Source organism: Cheilinus undulatus, linkage group 18 (assembly GCF_018320785.1).
Source record: "Cheilinus undulatus linkage group 18, ASM1832078v1, whole genome shotgun sequence".
NCBI lineage: Eukaryota > Metazoa > Chordata > Actinopteri > Labriformes > Labridae > Cheilinus > Cheilinus undulatus.
The window spans coordinates 7,347,464-7,368,185 of NC_054882.1; the positions used below are offsets into that span (position 1 = coordinate 7,347,464).

The following is a 20,722-nucleotide window of genomic DNA, read 5'->3' on the forward strand; positions in this document are numbered from 1 at the left end:
GGTATTTTCTTATGTTTGTAGAAATGAAACACTTTTTGAGGGTGATATTAATTTCTTTTATCAGAGTCTCCTTAAAACACAGTTTCTTACCAGCTTTCTTTGCCTGATTTGCATGGTCATTTGTCTTCTGCAATTTTTTTCCCCATTTTTAGCAATTGAAAAAAAATTACATTAAGATTTTATCATGAAATGAAAATTTAAAATGTACCCAGAGACCAAGATTATGTCTTAAAAAATTTTTATGTGGCTTGACGCAGCAATTTCTGCATGTTTGCACAGTATTGCATTAAATGATTCCAAGATTATGTAATAACATAATTTATCTACTCATCACTTTGGTGTTTTTGTCAACTGCAGGGCATAGAAAATGTAGCAGTAGCAATGTAAAGATAAAATCTCAACACAAATATTCCTTCTTTCTTAATTTTTTTTCAGACTTTTTATTATTGCAGGTGCAGAATCTTCAAAAGAAGGTGCTGAACTTTTTAAATATTCAGCATCTTTTGGTGCTTCTTCAAGACAAGGAGGATTAAAGTATAAAAAGTCCTCTCTTAATCTTCCCAAAGCAATACAGAGAAATAGACTTTATTGTGAGGTTCCTAGAAATCAGTCGGTCTTACAGTTAAGAGAAACTCTTTTGTTGGATATATTCCACTCCCTGTGCTCAAGAATTTAAATGAGAGGTAGAAAAAAGGCTTTAAGAAAAACTATATGATAATGTCTGAAACTATGAGTGGCAGCAATTGAAAAGCAAAGCTTAGATTTATCAAAGATGCCTCGTCAGCTGATGCACTTAAAGCTGGCATTGCTCTGCCTGACAAAGCCGTCTTCAAGTGATTAAAGGTACTAAATGTTCCTTTCTAATCAAATAAGATCCCCCATCAGTGACGAAGCTCACTTTGTCAACACAAGAACCAGCTCAGATAGGAGTGTCGGTTTCATGTCATCGCCGCACAACTCCATTTTAAAGCACAAGCAGGCCGTCTCACTGAGAAGATGTGTGATAACAGTTATTGTAGCGGCTAATCTCTCGTGTCAGCCGTGCGCTGTGTTTTGTCACCGAGAGGCAGGCTGATGGCGGAGGCGGGGGGCTCGGGTGACGCTCTCGTTACGTGCCCAGCAGAGGGTGACTCTTAAGGGGCCACAAAGTATCTCGCAGCAGGGCCTGTCAGGCTGCCGGCGGGCATTAAGACTGGAGATATTCCGCCTTTAATGGCTTCTGACAGCCGCTTGAACTATGTTGGAGTTTTGAAGGAAAGCGTCGTTATCAGCAAAAGGAGTGGGCTCAACAGGTTTGACAAAAAGGAAAGGACAGAGAGAAACTGAATGTTAAGCACGCTCAGGCTGGAATATGAATATGAAAAATTGGTATGCATGAGGGGGGATGTGCTCCTTTCAGGTTTATCATGATCCAGAGAAAGGAAAGTCACAAATTAACTAGAACAACAGGTAAAACTGGAACGTTTTTACCCTGAAAATGTAAAAATTAGCATTGTTATGAATTTTTAAGCATCTATTTTGAATGCTTTTAGTCATTCTTTAAAAACAGTACACTGGTAATAAGAACAGACTATATCTCCTCAGCAACCTCAGGAGCAATGCACATATTTTTATGGAATCTTTCATTGTTCCAAGATGATTTATTCCACTAATGTTGGCCCCAGAATTGACTTTTCCTCTGCCATGATGGCAGCCAGACAGATCTAGAAAAAGGGTCATCAACTACATTTGTGCAAGGGCCAGCTTTTTCAAGACAGACGCTCTGGGTCCAGACTTTCAAATAAATGAAAATTAATAAACAATTTGCTCTCTTTAACATTTTACTGTTGAAAATTTGTTATTTTATTCAAAATATACCACATTTTTAGCCTTTAACAGTGAGATCAGTCCCAAGCAGCTAATGGGAGCCAACCACAATGGGGCAATTGAGATTTTTTTGGCCATATATTTCTGTCCTATTTTTTGCATATTTGTCACAGTTAAATGTTTCAGATCATCAAACAAATTATGATCTTCGACAAAGTTACCCTGTGTAAATAGAAAATTTCATTTATTCAGGGGAAAAAGCGATCCAAGCCCATCTGGCCCTATGTGGAAAAAGAAAACATAACAACTGGTTGTGGCACGCTTGGTGGCAACAACTGCAAGCGTCTGTAATGACTGTCAATGAGTCTTTCACAAATTTTGGCCCACTCTCTTTGCAGGACTGTTTTAATTCAGCCACAGTGTAGAGTTTAAGGTCATGCCACAGCATCTCAATCAGATTTAAGTCCGTACTACCCTCCAAAACCTTTATTTAGTTTTTTGGGTATTTGCATGCATTATTGAATATATATTTGTGTTCATTTAATCGTGTTTTAATACATAAATGTTTTTATCTATCAAATGTTATATTCTCATGGATGGTTTAATGGACAAATGGTTGGATTTTTAGATGCATAAATGGATATACAGATCCATCCATCCATTTTCTATACCGCTTATCCTGTTGGGGGTCGTGGGGGGCCTATCCTAGCTATCATTTGGCGAGAGTTTGCCACTCAATCACAGGGCTGACATATAGAGACAGACAACCAGGCACATTCACACTCACACCTACAGCCAATTTAGAGTCACTAATTTACGTAACCAGCATGTTTTTAGTGGTGGGAGGAATCCCAGCAGGGAGAACATGCAAACGCTGCACAGAAAGGCCCTGACCGGGAAGCAAACCAGGGACCTTACTGCTGTGAGGCAACAGCACTAATCCCTGCATCACCATGCAGCCCAAATCCATAAACAGTGGGATAAATGAAAATGAGAATATACAGACATAATAATAATAAAAAATGGCTGTCTGGATGGATATGTTAATCGACAAATGAATGTATAGTAAACGGACTTATTTCTGAATGGATGGATGGATGGATGGATGGGTGGGTGGGTGGATGGATGGATGCATGCATGCATGCATGCATGCTATAAGGATAGATGCATGGTTATATGGATGGATGCATGGTTATATGGATGGATGGATGGATGGATAAATGGATGAATGGATTGATGCATGGTTATATGGATGGATGGATGGATGGATGGATGTTCTGCTCGAGATTACTGCTAGTACTGAGCTTATGTTGATGAGTGTTGGATAAATCAAACAGTACGGTTTTAGAGCTGCCCTCTTTGTTAAGTGTCTTGAGATAATTTTGGTTATGAATTAGTGCTTTACAAATAAAGACTGATTGATATCTTGATATAAGGAAACAGAGTTTGAATGATTACATGACTTATTAATGGATTAAGAGATGTATGGGTAAATTGATAAACATATAAATACATGTATAGACTGTGTGATGATAAATAAATCCACTAAATTAACTGATGCATCTTTGTTGTGTCTCTAAAAATTGGCTTTGTCGTCTGAATATGAAGTATGCGGCTGCAGGTTGTACCTGTCACTGCTGCGAGCTGAAAACAGGCTGACTTTCTGTTCTCTGAACCTCTCTGTAATCAGTATCACGACGCAGCCATCAGGCAGCCATGCATGGCCCAGATAAACACTACATGAGTCCACACAGCCCAGCCGGCTGATAGCTACAGCTGCTGCTACTTCACGGCAGGGTATTAAATCGGAGGCTGTTCTAATCTCTACCATATCATGACATGTTCACTAAGGCAGGGAACAGGAGATCACAGCTCTTTAATGTAATTAGTCTGGGATTTGCGTTTCATTACAAACATCATTAAATTCTGATCTATTCTTCATCAGGAATGATAAAAAAGAGGAAAAAAGAGGAGGTGGAGAACTCCACGCTGACTTATCTCACTGAAATTGATTTCACTTTGATGATGGGAGCTGATGAAGTCGTCACAGAATTCACTTTGACCAAGGTACAAGATCTCATTTCTGGTGGGTCAAAATGATTTTATCAGAGTGTTTTTATCTGCAATCTGTGCTTTCTAAAATCGCTGCTTGTTTTATCAGATACACATATAGGATTCAAACTGATCTGCATTCAAAGAGCTGAGATGATGCTGAACTGTTTGACCCCATTCAACTCAACTCAAAAACCCTGAAAAGTGAACTCAGAACAAAGACCAGTATGGAGTATTTAGGGACAGGGTTCATGAATTCTTCATAGATATTGATCTCCATATTGAAACTCCTTGTGGATCCAAGACAAGATAGCTGAAAATATACATGCACCTGCTCAGCTCTCTATCTATGAAACTCAACATTTATGAACAGGTTTATCCCAAAGCCATTGCCATAACCATACTGAACTCTAAACTAAAGTATAACCCCCAACACTAGCAGCATCAATGTGCAACAATGCAACACTAGCCAGTAATATTTTGCTGGGGCTGTAACAGTATTAAGGTATTTACCTGCCAATCAAGGTGGCAGAAACATTCACATTATTTGCTAACCCAAATCAAACAACTAAAGTAGAAGAAGAAAAAGCAGGCACAACAAAACACACAAAGAAGAAAAGTTACATTCAGCAGCAAAAGCAGCAGAGCTAAGAGACCTCTCGATTCTTATCCCTCTCTTTAACTTCTCTGTGCTGTTTTTTAAAAAAGCAGAAAGCAGATATTACCAATGCTAATACATTAAGTGTTCTGCTCAGGCTCCTTTACAACATCCTATTATGTGTTCACATGAGCTACTCCGTAGTCCCTTAAGGTCTTCCATAATCCACCAAGACGAAAACAATCTATTTCTTTTTCATTTTAATAAAGTTTTCCATAAACACGGAGTATAGTATAATGCCAGGCATGTAAGTGGAGCAGAGTAGGGCAGTGTTGGGGGCCCTCATATCAGAGTCTGCTTAGGGCCTCACTTTGGCCAGCGGCAGCCCTGGTAATCTGCGAGTAATCACTGCACTGGCAATTAACTGATGGTATCACGCAGGCTTCATAACTCAGAAATTTGAGGCATGTGCATGCATTTTGACATTGTATTTCTTTTATTTCAAATCAAGAGATGTTAGGCAGGTCATTTCATGTTGCTTTGTATTTTGCATGTTATTTTATGTTTGCCCCTTTTTTTTCAATATTTAATCCACCAGTGGAGGCTGTGCCAACTATCACAAGTAGGTCTAAATAACACAGGATGAAACAGGTACAGACCAAGTTGTGACTTCTCTGAATTACATAACCCTAACATTTGCAGTAACTTATTGATTAGTAGCCCTTTATGCTCATTATGGGTAATATGGAGGTTTCATTCCATGATTTTTAAATGCATATGTTGGCAAGAGTGTTTAGTAATGGTCTTTGCACTCTGAGTCAGGTACTTTCAGGTGCCTTTTTTTGGGTGATACGATAACATAAACGTTCAAACCTTTCACAAAAAATCTGATGTGCTGAATTGATATTTTCCACTAATGGGATGTGCTACAAAGCTTGGGAGTGCTTTTCACAGTCAATCTTGGCAAATGAGGAGGATAAATGTCCTACAGTAGATACAGCCAGTGTGATGAGTCCATGCTACCCCATGATGCAGCTGGATATTTTTTGGTTTCTGGGTCTTTCTTTAATATGATGCTGATGTGCTTGAGCTTGTGTTGTCATTTGTAAGAACTGGTGCATGGTTTGCACCAATGCTATGATAAAATGATGTGTCACAGAACCCAGGAGACTCCATTGCAGTGTCAGTAAGCGAAAACATTCATTTTTGGACCTTGAAAAACCGTGAACTGTGTTTTGATTCCCATCCCTAGGAGTAGCACAACACTTCTGCAAGGAAGGCTGTTGCTCACATGTTGAAACGTCCTTGGGCAAACAATGAACCCCTGATTTCTCCTGCATGAATGCAATTAAATTAATATCAGATGGGAAGTCAGGCACTTTGCATGAAAGCCTGAGCTATCCAGGGATTGACTGTAAAATGCAGCATTTAACACTTTGAATGGTTAGGAGTAGAAAAATATTGTAAAAGGGCAGCCCATCTGTCATGTACTGTTAATTCTAAGGGGATATTTAATGCAACAAGTGGAGTCTACACATATGGACAAACTCAAACCTGTATGCACGCCGTTCTGAACACTACTTACAACCACATGAAGGCAAACAGAAGCAACCTTCAGGTGACTGAGCGAGAGAGAAAGTAAGAGAGCTCTGTATAGCTCCACTAAAGCTGAGAGAGAGAGGGCTTAGCTTGCTCACACAGCCCACTCTGAATGCAGCATGTGTTTCAACTTAACATTCCACTTTGCCCTTGCTCTTTCTCGGCTGCTGTTTATGAACCGTTTTCCAACAACTCCGATCCCTGCCTGCCAACACTGGAGGACCAACCGCCTACGATTCCACGTACACACATCAACATCCCAATGCCACACTGCAGCAGACCACTGAAGGCAAAGAGAGTGAGAAAAAGGCAAAAAAGAAACCTGCTTCTAAGAGAGAATGTTAAAAAATGATTCTGAGACGAGGAGCAGTGGCAGGAAAAAGAGAAACAAGTGGAAGATTTTACCTCGCTGCTGAAGGTAAAGCTCCATGAGCACGAGGAAGAAAAATGACCCGCTAGCAGACCTGCGTGCTTTAGGTTCAAGAACAGGGCTGATCTTCTATGTGATCCCACCCACCCATGCAGAAGGTGAGGTGGGCTAAAGGAAGCTGAAAGGGGGGGCTCCAGAGCCTGACAGGCAGCAGCTGGAGCTCTGGAGCTGAGAGGCTAAAAGCTCTCAAGGCAGGACAAGGAAGATGTAGGCAGGATTTTCCTCTCCTTCAGGAGGAGGGCAGGGGGGAAGGAGGCAGCACAGGGCAACCAGTCAAATCACTTCCAGAAAGTGATCAGGGAGGCACAAAGGCAGAGACAGACGGGCCTGTAGCACCTCATGCTCCTAAACCAGAGCAGCCAGTCCTGTCAGTGCATTCATTTACTGCATCAAAGCTTGCATGGACGCCCAGTTTACTCCACACTCTGTTATGGTGCAAAAACTGTTAATGACTAAATACACATGCATGTTCATGTTGGTCTAAACTCTGAAACCTGCTTGGATTCACCATTGCACATGTGTAAGAATTAAAAGAACAAGCTATGTGGATGTTTACTGACCTTTCATGCAGAGAATCTACAACAGTGCTGTGAAGAAGCTCTGACAAAGCTCTGCAAAACCAGACAGTACTAGTGCCGGGCAGCTAACCAGGTGTCAGTTTCAGTCAAGACTCTTTTTAAAGTTCATAAAAAAAAAATAATTGTGATTAAAAAAAAGCTGTTATGCCGATTTTTTCCACAGGTTTCGTCATGTGGTAATTTGGCCTTGACAGTAGTTTTGTTTATTCATAGCTATCTTACATTTGAATTTCATAATGTGTTCTTCTTTTTGTGCTTCTTGTGCTTCTTCAATTAATATTCATTTACTGCTGGATTTCAAAGTGTAAACAGTGTTTAAGTAAATAGATGTATTTTATTCAGATGTTGTATAATCAATGAGTCATCGTGTTTAATTCTAATACCAATAAAATAATTCTGTTTATGATTTTTGGCATAATTCATCCACCCATCCATGCAATTATCCATCCATTCATCCATCATTCATCCATCCATCCATCCCTCTATTTATTCATCCATTCATCTATCCAACCATCCATCCATCCGTTTATCCATCCATCCTTCCATCCATCAATCCAGCCATCCATCCATTCATCCAATCATCCATCCAACATCCGTCCATCCATCCAACCATCCATCCATTAGTTTTCTGCTTATCCAGCGGCTGGTCACAGTGGCAGCAGACTAACTCAGTCATAACTCTCCACAGCAACATTTTCCAGCTGGACAAACCCATAAGACCTCTGCAGAGATGTTGCTAAGCTGCTCCCTGTGAAGGAGCAGTTGCTCTATTCTGATCCACTTGGATGTCCAAGCTTCTCACCCTATCTCTAAGACTGAGCAAGATCTGCGAGATGTGGCCTAAATTTCCTTTCACCATATTTTTTTGCCCTTTACAGTGCAAGTACTATATCACAGTATTACAGAATTTAAAGAGATAATATGTCTAAAATGCATATTCATGGGTTACAATCGCCTTCTCCCCCAAAACAACCCAGTGATGGCATATTAAGGTCATGTCTGAGCATAAGAAAACTGTAAAGTCTCTCTGTGTTCACTTCCTTAGAACTGAACCTGTAGTCCTAAGTTTCATTTCTCTTCTGCTGAAGTGTGTCAAGCTGCTACTGAGAACAACAAAATTCCTTATGTGGGCCTTATCAATAAAAGCACTGGTTTAGCTCATTTATATCAGGTTTGTTGCCAAACTAAATTTACAGTGTTACATTTGCCATTTTTTGTGGTTAGTGTTACTAAAACTTGTGCAGTTGCATAGATGTGTTGGACACTTGCACTTGATGCACACTTTAGTTCATAATGTAAATTCAGTTTGTGGTCGACGAAACAGAGTAATTGCCACATGCCCAATTCCTACAGGTGAAAAGGCATTCTAAAAAATCAGATAATCCTTATCCATACAGAGTAATTACCCACATTTAACACCAACATAGCGCTGGCATGGTTCTACCTCTGACTTACAGCCTGAGAAGCTCTGAAGGACAGTTCTTTTTCCACCAGCCATCCACACGACAGCAGTTCAACAAGTGCATCTCAGCTCGGCTGCATAAACACACAGTGCTGCCTACCAGGCAGAAAATACAGACCTCTATTCACTGCTGCTGCCAAAGAGCCACATCAACACTGGTGAAAAGCTCCTGCTCACCAAATGCAGGAAACTTTTTCTCCCTCTAACTGACCACATTTCTCTGGCGACTGCCAACATTTACATTTTGACGTTTTACCAGCGAACATTATGGTTTATAGAGAAGACAAGTGGCTTTTTAAACGGACAAGCTAAGCAGTCACAGTGAAAATGAGCTGCACTTTGATCTGAAGCATGTGAAGCTATAAGTGCATGTGTCAGTGTTTATTTATTTGCACACACAGAAGGGAACATTGCAGGACGAGATGTGCCATTTTGTAGACGCTTTTACACTCTCGGCATAAGGAGCGCTGCCACAGTCGGTAAATATTTAGATGTTCTACTCGAGTAAATCATGCTTTTATCACATTTTATGCTCTGATTAAGTCATGCTGCTCTTGAAATGTTCATGTGTTTGCCTTAAAGAAGCAACATCACTTGGCTTTAAAGCTGCACGCTAAACTTCCAGCCAAGAAACCATAAACACAGTGAGGTGGAAGTTTTGTTGGAGTACTACGGTAGAAATTTCTATCAGATTTCCCTCCATCTAATGATGAGTTATTTTAGGAATCCCTGTCTGTCATATTTCATTCACAAGTTTCCAGGCATCACTATCAGTTCCTCTCCTTTACAAGGAACCCTGCATGATCAGACAAGTCCAACTTGTTGAATAGATATTTGTATCTCTCATATGTATATTGAACTAAAAAAAACTCACTAGATATCTGCATTTTGGGTAAATTTGAGCTTATAAACTTACCAGGAAGCTGCCATGTTTTGGTCCCCTCTGGTAGTGTGTGACGTCAGTCTGAGCGCTCCTCGTTGTTCCCATGCAGTAATCAGTTTTCCAGACTGGCAGTATGTTTCCCTGCTTGCAGCCATAACAGCTTCCATACCAGGCACGAGGTTGCTGTGTGTTGGCTTTGTCTCCTTGCTGTAAAGCTCTGTCATTCCTCCTAAGTTTTACATCTATGAACCTCCCGACAAGTGACTGGATTCAGTGTGGAAGCGTGCCGGTAGCTTTTCAAAATAAAAGTATTATGCACAAACGAAACAGAAAGCTTCATAAAGAGTAGAAGTTTGGGAACAACTTTATTAAACAGACGCGCTTTATCTTTTGGCCTTCATCCAATTCATCAAGAATCTGATTACGAAAAGAAATATTTGCTAAAACAAGGTAAATATGGCTCTGTATTTATCATTTTCCTATCTAGTTTGAACGATAACTGCTCGTGGTGCAAGAAAAAAAACAAGAAGAGACCTCAAATCTTAAAATTATCCATGCATGAGATGTACAGTGTCTCTGAGATGCAGCCCTAACACTGGCTGCCAGCCTGAAACAGCGTTACTGCATAGGAACGGCAAGGAGCACTGTGGCACTGTGACGCCACACTACCAGTGTGGACCAAAACATGGCGGACTCCTGGTGAATTTATAAACTCAAATTACTCAAAATGCAGATATCTACTGAGTTTTTTAGTTCAATATGCATATGAGCGATACAAATATCTATCCAACGAGATGAACTTGTCTGATCATGCAGTGTTCCTTTTAATGATTTCAATCCTCTTATCTAGTGACTCCACTGTGAAAGGCCTTTCTTTGACATCAATGACAAATGTCATCTTCTTTTTCCTATAAATAGGTGCATTTTTTAGTGAGGAACAGGCAAATATTGGAAAAAAAGCAGCTAAATGCACAGTTACATCAAGTGCAGCTTGACTCTAATGCCTAATGGTTAACTTGTGTGTTGTTTGTATTCTAACATGGACTGCTGTGCTGTAAAAAAGGCTTACTTGAATCTTTATGGGCCATGTGAAGTTGCTGACGTAGACGAAGAATGTGATGTTCGGGCTGTTGCGGAAGTCAAAGTTCTCGTTGGAGAAGCTGTCTTTGAACTCCTTGATGTTGCTCCGAGAGACGATGGGAATCTCCTCCCCGGTCTGTGTGCCCGCTGAGTGATGGAGAGGAGAAAAGAGAAGAGGGGCAGAAATGAAGAGTGGGAAAAAGAGACGAGAATACAAAGGAGGAGGTTGATGGAGAGGGAAACAAAGAGAAACAGGAGGGAGGAAGATTGGCATTAAATGGGTGTATGCTTTATATTTTTGATGTAAAAAGAACTGTTTTCACCAGTCACATCTTATTCATTCATGAAAGATGCAACAAATGCAACATGACAGCCCTTTCTGTGTAGGATTACTACACTTTAAGATGTCAAACATTTCTCAAACTTCCTGATAACCTTGCTGGATCCAACCTGCACACCTGGAGTAGCGATAACAGGAAGTTTACTTTTAAGTGTTGCACCTGCTGCCACTCTTCTCTTCATCTATGAAGCAGAACTAAATGCTCAAGTGTCAATGTCAAAGTTTTCCAATTCAAAAAACTGCATCTAGAGTAGCTTTTGGCTACCTGAGTCTTGGTTATTTTTACATACTTATACATTATCATATCATGTATTGGGGCTGGCGCTGCTTCGGCATTTGTTGAGACCTACCTGTGAAGCTCGTAGCCCAGGTTATGTTCAGGTTGAAGTTCTTCGAGGCATTTATGAACATGTCTAGATCCCGGTTTGGCTGAAGAGGAAACAGAAATGAAATTAATCGCTTTTATCAGAAAGCTTACAAAATAGCAGTTGGAGATGATGAATTAGATTTTTAAAAAGAAGAAGCAGCAGGGCCTCTCTGCCTTGCTGTAAATGCTGAGCCTCCAATCATCAACTCGCAGCTGTACAAACAGTTACTGCGCTGGAGACTAAAGCAAATTTGCACGGCTAATGGAAGCTGAATTAGCAAAATCAACAAGAGTCAATGAGGAAAATGATATTTATAAAAATGCTGTAAGCACAGTTATTAAGTCTTATTAGCTTTGATAGAGTCAAGTAGGCATACATCAAGACCTTATTAGTGATGATACACTGACTCAAAGGCACTCATCGGCGTTGGTTAAGGTGCACAATTGTGAAAATACTCAATATGTTGGCATATCAAATATGTCCAATGCATTAACTTCTTTGTATTTTTGTTGTTACATTTAAAAGTTTTCATTTCTACACATAGGAGCGAGTAACTTTTAACTTGTTGTGACTAACTGGAAGAAAGGATAGGGGTGCATGATTATGGCAAGAATCATTTTCATGATTATTGTGATTAATACTGAGATGATTATAAAATATGATAACTCACTGGTTTTCAAACATCTGCTTCACATGCATTTATCAAAGACAAACACTGATAGCAGGTCAACATTCAGTAAACTTAAAAAATAAGAGCAAAAGTATAAAAAAAAACCTAAATATATCATCATAATAACTAAATAAAATTTAGTTAAACTATACAGACAAAAGTATTAGGCCAAATACATGTACTCTTATATGGAGCTGGCTCCTTTAGCAGCGGTAACAGCCTCCACTGTTCTTGGGAGGCTTTAAGATTTTGAAATGTTTCTGTAGATTTGTGCACTTTCATTCTGTAGAGCATTTATGAGGTCAGGCACTGATTTGGACCAGAAGGCCTGGCTCACATTCTCCATTCCAGATCATCCTAAAGGTGCTTGATGGGGCTAAGGTCAGGGCTCTGTGCAGGACAGTCAAGTTCTTCCACTCCAAACACATCAAACCATGTCTTTACAGTCCTTCCTTTGTGCACTGGGGCAGTCATGTTGGAATAGAAAAGGGCCTTTCCAAACTATTGCCACAAAGTTGTCCATTGTCCAAATGTCTTGCTATGCTGAAGCATAAAGATTGGCCTTCACTGGATATAAAGGGCCTAAACCAAACCCTGAAAAACAGCCCCATACCATTATCACTTCTTCACCAAACTCCACAGTTGGCACAATGCAGTCAGGCAGGTAATGTTCTCCCAGCATCCATCAAACTAAGACTGCAAATCAGAGTAGTGTGATTCATCATAGAATACACTTCCACTACTCCAAAGTCCAGTGTGCTTCATATCACTCCATTGGACTTAATGATGTGAGGCTTGCATAATGATGCTCAGCCATGGAAACCCATTCATTAAGCTCCTGCCACACAGTTTTTTAGCTTACATTAAAGCCAGTGGAAATTCAGAACTCTTCAGCTGTGAGATCTGCAGAGCATTGGCGACTTTTAATGCAGACGTGACCTCGCTCTGTGATTTTACATTATCTTCTGCTTTGAGGCTGAGCTGCTGTTGTTCCTAAACGCTTCCACTTTCTAATAGCATCTCTTACAGTTGACAGTGAAATTTCCAACAGGGATACATTTCCAAAACCGTCTTATTTCAAAGGTGCATCATGCAGACATAACCACTAAGCTAGCAGCAAACCTGAAATAAAGTTATGTTAGCTAAGTTTCAATAAACAGAAACGCATTTTTAGAAGGCATATTTGGTAAAATGAAGCAGCAAAATGGCTAAATGCCAGATTTGGAGGCAGTTATTGCACCAAATCTGAAAGAAAATAGTTGTTGCACATAAGATAAATAAATAAAAAGTCATTACATAGTGAGTAAAAGGATAATTGGTCACTGAGCACTAAATAAATAGAAAAACAAAATTATTGCTCACATTTACATTTCACATTTTCCCTTGTCCTCTGCCTTTTTCCTGGATTTATTCTTGCAACTTCCTTGATAATATGACTTTTTTAACCAGAAACTACAGTTTTTATTTTGTAATCATTTACCCTAACAAGCTGAGTTTCAGCACAATAAAGAGACATAGCCAAATGTCCTTCCCAGTGAATTTATAACTCATTTATTTTTTACAGACCTCTCCGGCTTCCAGAGAGATCAACTTCTACGTTTTCTTCCATTTGGAAAAATCTTTGTCAGGGGGAAGGGACGCCATCTGGATCATTTAAATCAGATCCTTGTTTGGGCTCCAGATGCTGCAGCCAGGTAAACATAACTGGACAAGCTTTGCACGGCTGGAGAACATCTGTGTGACCAACTGTGTGCTGTTTGTATGCTACCTGCATTGTGCTTCAGATTAAACGTCAGTGTTGGATCGTTGATATCAGTTTGAGCTCATCAGTGGCAGATTGGCTTCGAGCGTTTTCCCCCTAAGATTTATTTTTGGAGCTTTATGCCCTCACTCCACCGGACAGTGGACACTGTAGGAAACCAGGTTGAGCCCACTTGTAGGACTACGGCCTCCTTACATAGGACATGACCCAATAACAAGGCCACCTTTGCTCTGACTTTGAGGTTTGTCTGTTAAAGTTCACAAAATCTAAACTGAATCAATACCAGTCTTACTTTATTTATTACTTGTATTTTGTACATTTTGTACATTGTCTGCTAATCCAGTCTTAAAACACTCTTATTCCTTGGTTTTAGGCTGGGTTTGGTAGTCACCTTGCTTTCTTAATGTTTCTGATTTTGAAAGTGGTCTCATTGTTTTATCGTGCACTTTTTATGGCACATCAATTTTAAAATGTGCTTCATATGCCCCTTAAGGCTCAACTCATTGAAAAAACAGCATCTTGTTCAGTTTTTACAAAGATGACATACTAATTTACCTGCTTTCAACAGAAATATGTTGACTAAGTTTAGGTATCTCATGGGCATTTGAGCTTGGATGGCCTTAAATTTAAAACACTCTTATTCCTTGGCGTTAAGCTCAGTTTGGTAGTTGTTTTCCATTCATAAAGTTTCACCTTTGAAAATGGTTTTATTGTTTTATTGTGCTCTTTTCATGGTATTTCAGTTTTAAAATGTGCTTTACATGCCTCTTAAGACTCCATTTTCTAAAAATACTGCATCTAGTTCAGCTTATCATGTTGAGCTCAGTTTGGTAGTCGTTTCCCTTCATAATGTGTTTTGTCTTTGAAAGTGGTTTTATTGTTTTATTGTGCTCTTTTCATGGTATTTCAGTTTTAAAATGTGCTTTATATGCTCCATTCTTTGGAAATACTGCATCTAGTTCAGTTGTTACGAAGATGACATACTAAATTACCTACTTTGAACAAAAATTATTGACTCAGTTTGACCCGTTTCATGGTCATTTGAGCTTGGATGGCATTACATTTTCTAAATTCTGGTATATCATGCTCACCTCTACATTTGTTTGCTAATCTAGTCTTAAAACACTTTTATTCCCTGGTTTTAGGCCGGGTTTGGTAGTTGTTTCTTTTCATTATGCTTTTTCTCTTTAAAGGTGTTCTTTGATGGCATTTCAGTTTTAAAATTTGCTTTGCTCTACGTTGTTATGCAGATAACATACTTATTTACTTGCTGTATATAGAAATGTGTTGACTCATCTAACAGAAGTTGAGGATGAGCATTAGAGCTTGAATAGCCTTAAAGATTATAAACTTGCATAATAAGCCAATCTTTATATTGTCTGTTTTCTAATAAATGCTGCTCCATTCCCTGGCTTTAGGCTCAGATTGATATTTGCTTTTCCTTGATTATACTTTTTGTCTGTGCTCTTGAAATGGCACTTCAGTTTTAAAATATGTTCTATCAATACATCTGCATTTGACCGATATCTACAGAACACAGAGGGAGCCTGAAAATCTCTTCAAACTTCTAAAATGTCTTTTTAAGTAACTTCTTATCCAATAAACTTCATCATCTGCTGCTGACTGTACAATCTCTAATCCTAATAAAAGTGACAGCTGCTGTGACAATGGGGCGTTCACTGTCAGAGACATACCTCCTCAGGTGTGGCCACGAAGTTGATGGCGGTGTAGTAGCGGTCGTCCTCCTGCGACAGACTGAAGGTGAACTGGTAGTCGATGAGGAGCGTGTCTGTTTGTGGTGATGGAGCCAGCAGTGAGGGAGCATGGTGGGGATTACAAAAAAAGAAGAAGAAGAAGAATAGCTCGATTAGAGTAGTTTGAAAGTCAAACCAGGGTGTGTTTTCACACAGCGCTCAGGGCAGGAAATTACTCAGTTCCTCATTTTTCTTCTATTTAAAAATTCGATTGACTTTGAGGGACGGATGTACAGACTTCAGCGAGTTCTCTGTGATGAAATGGGTGAGTTAAAGCCCGCACTAAGCTACAGTTGCACAGCACTGTCTATAAAGTGAGGCAGCTCAGTGGTGAAACTAATCACCTCTCAATAAGGAGGTTGGAGGTTTGAGATTTGATCCCAACCCCCAACCACACCATCCTCTCATCAGTGCATGCATGAGTGAATGCAACATGGAATATTAAAGCACTTTAAAGTGTCCTGGCATACATTTTTTATTCTCTTTAAGGATTAATTGATTTGCACAGGGGAGCTTATTCTTTCATGCTTACTGGTCATAATTCTACCATATTCCAGCATTTCACGCTGGCTGGTCCAACCAGCGTGGGGAAATAATACCTACCGAAGAGAAGCATTTTAACCTCTGGGTTAGTAACAGCTCTTTATTATGGGGATCTACTGAGCATAAAGCTGAATTACTGCTGTTGGAAACCTCTTTTTACAATGAGGAAGACTGGACCAAAGCTAGCTAAAAACAGATCCTGGGTGATAAAACTCTGTCAAAAAGTAGGTTTAATTTTTGCCAAAGACATGGTGGGAATCACATTTGAGAAAGGCCCAGTTAGCACTGCAGAGGCTTGTTTTTGTAGTTTTGGAGGAAAACTTCATACAAAAACTGAGACTCATTATCCCAGGGTCCTTTGCAGCAGGGCACACTCTTGCTCTGATAGGAGGAGACCTAAGGAGGCTCTGTGGGGGATCCACAGGTAATAAAACACACTGTGACTTGTTTTAGGGGCCATCCCACTGCCATCCAAGCAGCAGATCAGCTGCCATCCACTGTTGCTCTGTTTTCCAGCTTCAGCTTAAGTTTTAGTGCAATAATTGGCTCATTCTCCAACCTTCAATTCATTTAAATACCAATATTTATTAAACAATAATGATAAACTTTATTAAACCCAACTGTGGGACTGATTTTTGCTTAATTTTGGCTGTTTTTCCCTTTTCTAGGGTGGTGCCCCGTTGGCCATTGCTTTCGGCTTACAGAACAACAAACTCCACATTTAGCTACCGCCTCATTCTCCTCAAACAAAGCTGATTAGCCAGACCTGTTTTCGGTTCAGCACAAACGATGTAAACTGGTGCACAGATGGATTTGGCTTATGACAGACATGGAGTCTGGCATATCCATCTGCTTTGGTTAAAAATAATCACAATTAAATATTTCATCAAAATCTTTCAGCCATAATTGGGACGCATTTTCAAAGTGATAAAATTTTAAAAACACACTAAAACTAATAAAAACTCAAGTAAACTGAACCATTTTTGCAAAATAAAAACTAAAATGAAAAAACAGCAGTAAAAACGTATTAAAACTAAACTGAAAATTAAAACTAATGAAAAATCCAAAACTATTATAACCTTGAGCTACAGACTGGTTCTTTATTATTTCTGCAATCTGCACTTTAGTTGTGTGATTTGCTACTGACCTTCATATTGAAGGTTAAACCACACTTGTTTAGCAGAGCTTTGTTTGATTCTGATGATTGCTTTAAACCCTTTGAGTTAAAGGGATATTTCAGAATTTTTGAGGAACCTTGCAGTAGTAGGGGCATTAGCCTCCAGTGATTTCAGTGAGCATTGCTCCTTTAATGCTCACTGAAATCACTGCAGGCTAGTTAGTTAGTTAGTGAAGTTTGTTTCGAACATGTAAAAAGCATAACAATGAAAAATGGTCACGCACCTTCAGAAGACAAATGCAAATTTTGAAGAGAGAGATGAAACAAAACAATTACAAGAACACTAAATTATCAAAATTACATGTTCAAAAAGGAGTGGGAAGAAGTGCAAACCTATTTAGTCCCACCCCTTCTTAATACATTATAACAGTTCAATTTGATTTCAACACTAATATCCGTCTACACAATAGATAAGCTACTTAGAGCAACAACCTTTAAGTGGTGCCAAAAATCTTTCTGATTCAAGATATAACCTCTTATATTAGCTTCTTAGTACAAAAATAGAACTGTTTATTAATCTGTAATGAAAATAATCACAGATAGGTTTATAAAAATAAATATTTTACCCCATTCATACATGTTCAAACAACCAAAAGGTGATATTTTGGGAATTTAAACAGGTATTTACAGAGAAATACAACACAAACTACACTTAACCTTAAGATCAACAAGAAAGAAAAAACAAATAAAAACACTGAAATATCCCTTTAAACAAATCCATAAATTTACCACTATGACAGAAGTATAGAAATAAAAGTATGTAATTCACACTGATTCATTCATCATCTATTTTCATCCTATTATATAGGCCTGCTCTACAGAAAAGAACAGTTTACATTTAATCTATCTGACATTGTGCTGATAATAATTCAGAATCATTTATTTCTAGGGGTGTTCTTCTGTTTCTAGGATGAGGAACTTAAAAATTATTGCATGATAAATTAGAATACTGGGGAAAAATTCAAAATAAGATGATTTTCCAGAATGATCATGAATTCCAGAAGGGTTTGCTCTGAGCAGATTAAAAGTCTTTGCTTTTCTTGCTCCATTGTCTTTGAATCATTTGCAGAGTACCCTACATTTGAAAATCCAGACCCAATGGATCACTTTAAAGTCATGCTAGTAGTCCATTTAACTGAAAAATTTGACTCCGGCATTCAGCTGGTTTTAATCTTTCTATGTCTCTCATGTTTGTCATCTTTGTTACCTTCTTCTAATTGTTACTGTGTGCTGTCTTGGCCTGGTCTCCCTTGGATAAAACAAATGTATCAATTTGATCAAACTCTTGAATGATTGAAGGGTCAATTTCATGTAAAATGGGGGACATTGATTTGTACTTTTCCTTGGAGCTGCACATTTTCTTCCTACTTGATGAAAAGGTAAAAGCTTGACTAGAAAATTAATCAGTTTCCAATCTGCAGTACAGACCTCTGTACTGCTATTTGTTCCTGGCAGAAAGACTGTCACGGCGGCAGGGAGAAGAAAGATAAAGACAGTTCCTCAAAAGCTCCGCCAACATCCTCCTGTATTCACTTTCATCTTCGTCTCACTTTCGATTTTTTTTCCCACCTGTTTGAAAAACACTCTCTCCTCTGGCTGTTATTTCTTTAAACATCAAACTACTTGAGACCTACTTTGATTTAAAAGCCATGTTACTGTCTTGGCATTGACCCGAACAAGTGAGAAGAGTGAGGCCTCACACTGGTTTCTTAATGTGATCCCACACACACCGTTTCACTGAAGTTGGTAATTGGAATTCCACTTACAGTAGCATGTTCCTTTGAGGGGGTTGCCTTGGTAGCGGTTCTCCACTTCGCACCTGAAAGAGAGAAATGAAGGCTATATGAACGGAAATGAAGCGAAATATTACGGGAAGGGAGAGAGGAGAGGAAGGGGGAGTTAGGATGATTTTATGGCTGATGAAGCAGGAGGAAATCTGTGACTCAAACGTTCATGACAGTCGTCTCTAGTTTCAGAAATAACATCAGAATTAAACGACGAATCCAAGATGGCCTCAAGAAGCTAAAAGACGTCACAAAGAGAGAAAAAGAGCCTCATTTTCATACTGATGACCACTCTTTTCTAAAACTGTATCTCAAGTTTCTTAATGGGCTTTGGGAAGCCCTGCGGTAATGAAGGCCAGGGTTAAGATAAGTGCTGCCGGCACTAATGAACAGCTGCTTTCCACAGTGAGCCAAAAAAGAGGACGTAGAGGGTACTGAGTCTTTTCCTAGTCTCGACACATTTACATGTGGCCTTGCACGACTTGTTAAATGATGTTAATTACAAAAAAAGAGCCTTGAATTTTACATGGCGGCACACTTGTGCATATTTTTGACTTCTGAAATAAAAAGAGCACACACAGAGACTGAGATCAAATTTCAAGCATTAAAATAAAACAGCAATGATCTGCTGATATTATTCAGTTTTCAGTAAATGAAGTTACCTTGCCCTTTTGTAACTGAGACTGAAAATGAACACAGAAGCGTGTGCCTTTTCTGAAAAATCATCAAATAATAAAAATATAAATCCTGTGTTGATGCCAGCCCTTGCATGGTAAACAGAATCAAGCTTGAGGAGCACTTTTCTTATCATCTGACTAGTCAAAGTGCTTTTAACACCACAGGTCGTATCATACTAATGGCAAAGGCTGCCATGTGAAGTCTCACTTAGTATTAATACATCCCTTTAATTCACAAACAAACCCCACTGGCACAGCAGAGCACATCAACATGTGGTTCAAACTCAGACCTTTCAGTAGAAGACAGCATACTTTACTGCTAGAGATGTAACGGTATTGTTAATATCGCGTACTGCATTGGCATAAGCATCTCAGTGGGGTCATGGATTAGGCCTATTGTATTGTTGATACACCAATCGATACGGATTTTACAGAATCAATATGGCTGTAATGCAGTGGTTTTAAAGCATACATCCCCCAGATGACAAAAAAGCCAGCAGATGGCAGCAGTTGGAGAGCTGGACAACACAGCACCAGCACATGTCTCTCCTCAGACCAAAACAAGCTGGTACTCAGACCGGAAACATGGATTAAAGTGTTTCTCCATAACCAGCAGGCTAAAAGCAAACATACTGGATTATTTCATGTTTATTCAAGCAGCAGAAAGTCAGGAGTTGGGCATGAAACGCCAATCTTCATCGACGCATGACACCAGGCGTATTAGCAGTTAGCAACAACAGTTAATCTGTGTTGTCCAAAGGATTCTGAACCAGCGTCCTTTGCCCTCCAGCAGGTTTCCCTCTATGGTCACAATCAGCCTGCAAACAAACTGAACGTCATCAGCATGTACCACAGTAGCAGATTCAATGTCTATGTGCTGCCCTCTCCAAGTTTGATGTCTGTAATAACAGCAACATACAGTGAGTGTATTCGTTTTGCACAGCGTCTCTGTTGGTCTGTCTCAGGCTTTAACACACAATACGTGCTACGTTATCCCGTCTTGGTTTGTTTTTAGCCTAGCGCTTCGATGATTCATGTCATAAGAGCTTATAAAAACCTTAAAAAGGTGTGTTTTAACTTATGACTTGCTTGTTTTAAGTCAATGATGATTCAAAGAAAGGGGCTGTGTTGTTAAATAAGGTCAGAGAGGCAGCAGGAA

General features: G+C 39.3%; 1 protein-coding gene across 2 annotated transcripts in view; it reads right to left on the reverse strand.

Annotated features, from left to right (window-relative positions):
• atrn (attractin) overlaps positions 1-20,722 on the reverse strand; it is a 270,882-nt gene that overhangs the window by 140,248 nt on the left and 109,912 nt on the right. For both annotated transcript variants that reach the window (XM_041812094.1, XM_041812095.1), the window contains exons 21-24: positions 18,869-18,921; positions 15,323-15,417; positions 11,179-11,257; positions 10,478-10,635 (exon numbers count right to left, since the gene is read on the reverse strand). In XM_041812094.1, coding sequence (XP_041668028.1) covers positions 10,478-10,635; positions 11,179-11,257; positions 15,323-15,417; positions 18,869-18,921 — 385 coding nt within the window. The remainder of the gene's footprint in view (positions 1-10,477; positions 10,636-11,178; positions 11,258-15,322; positions 15,418-18,868; positions 18,922-20,722) is intronic.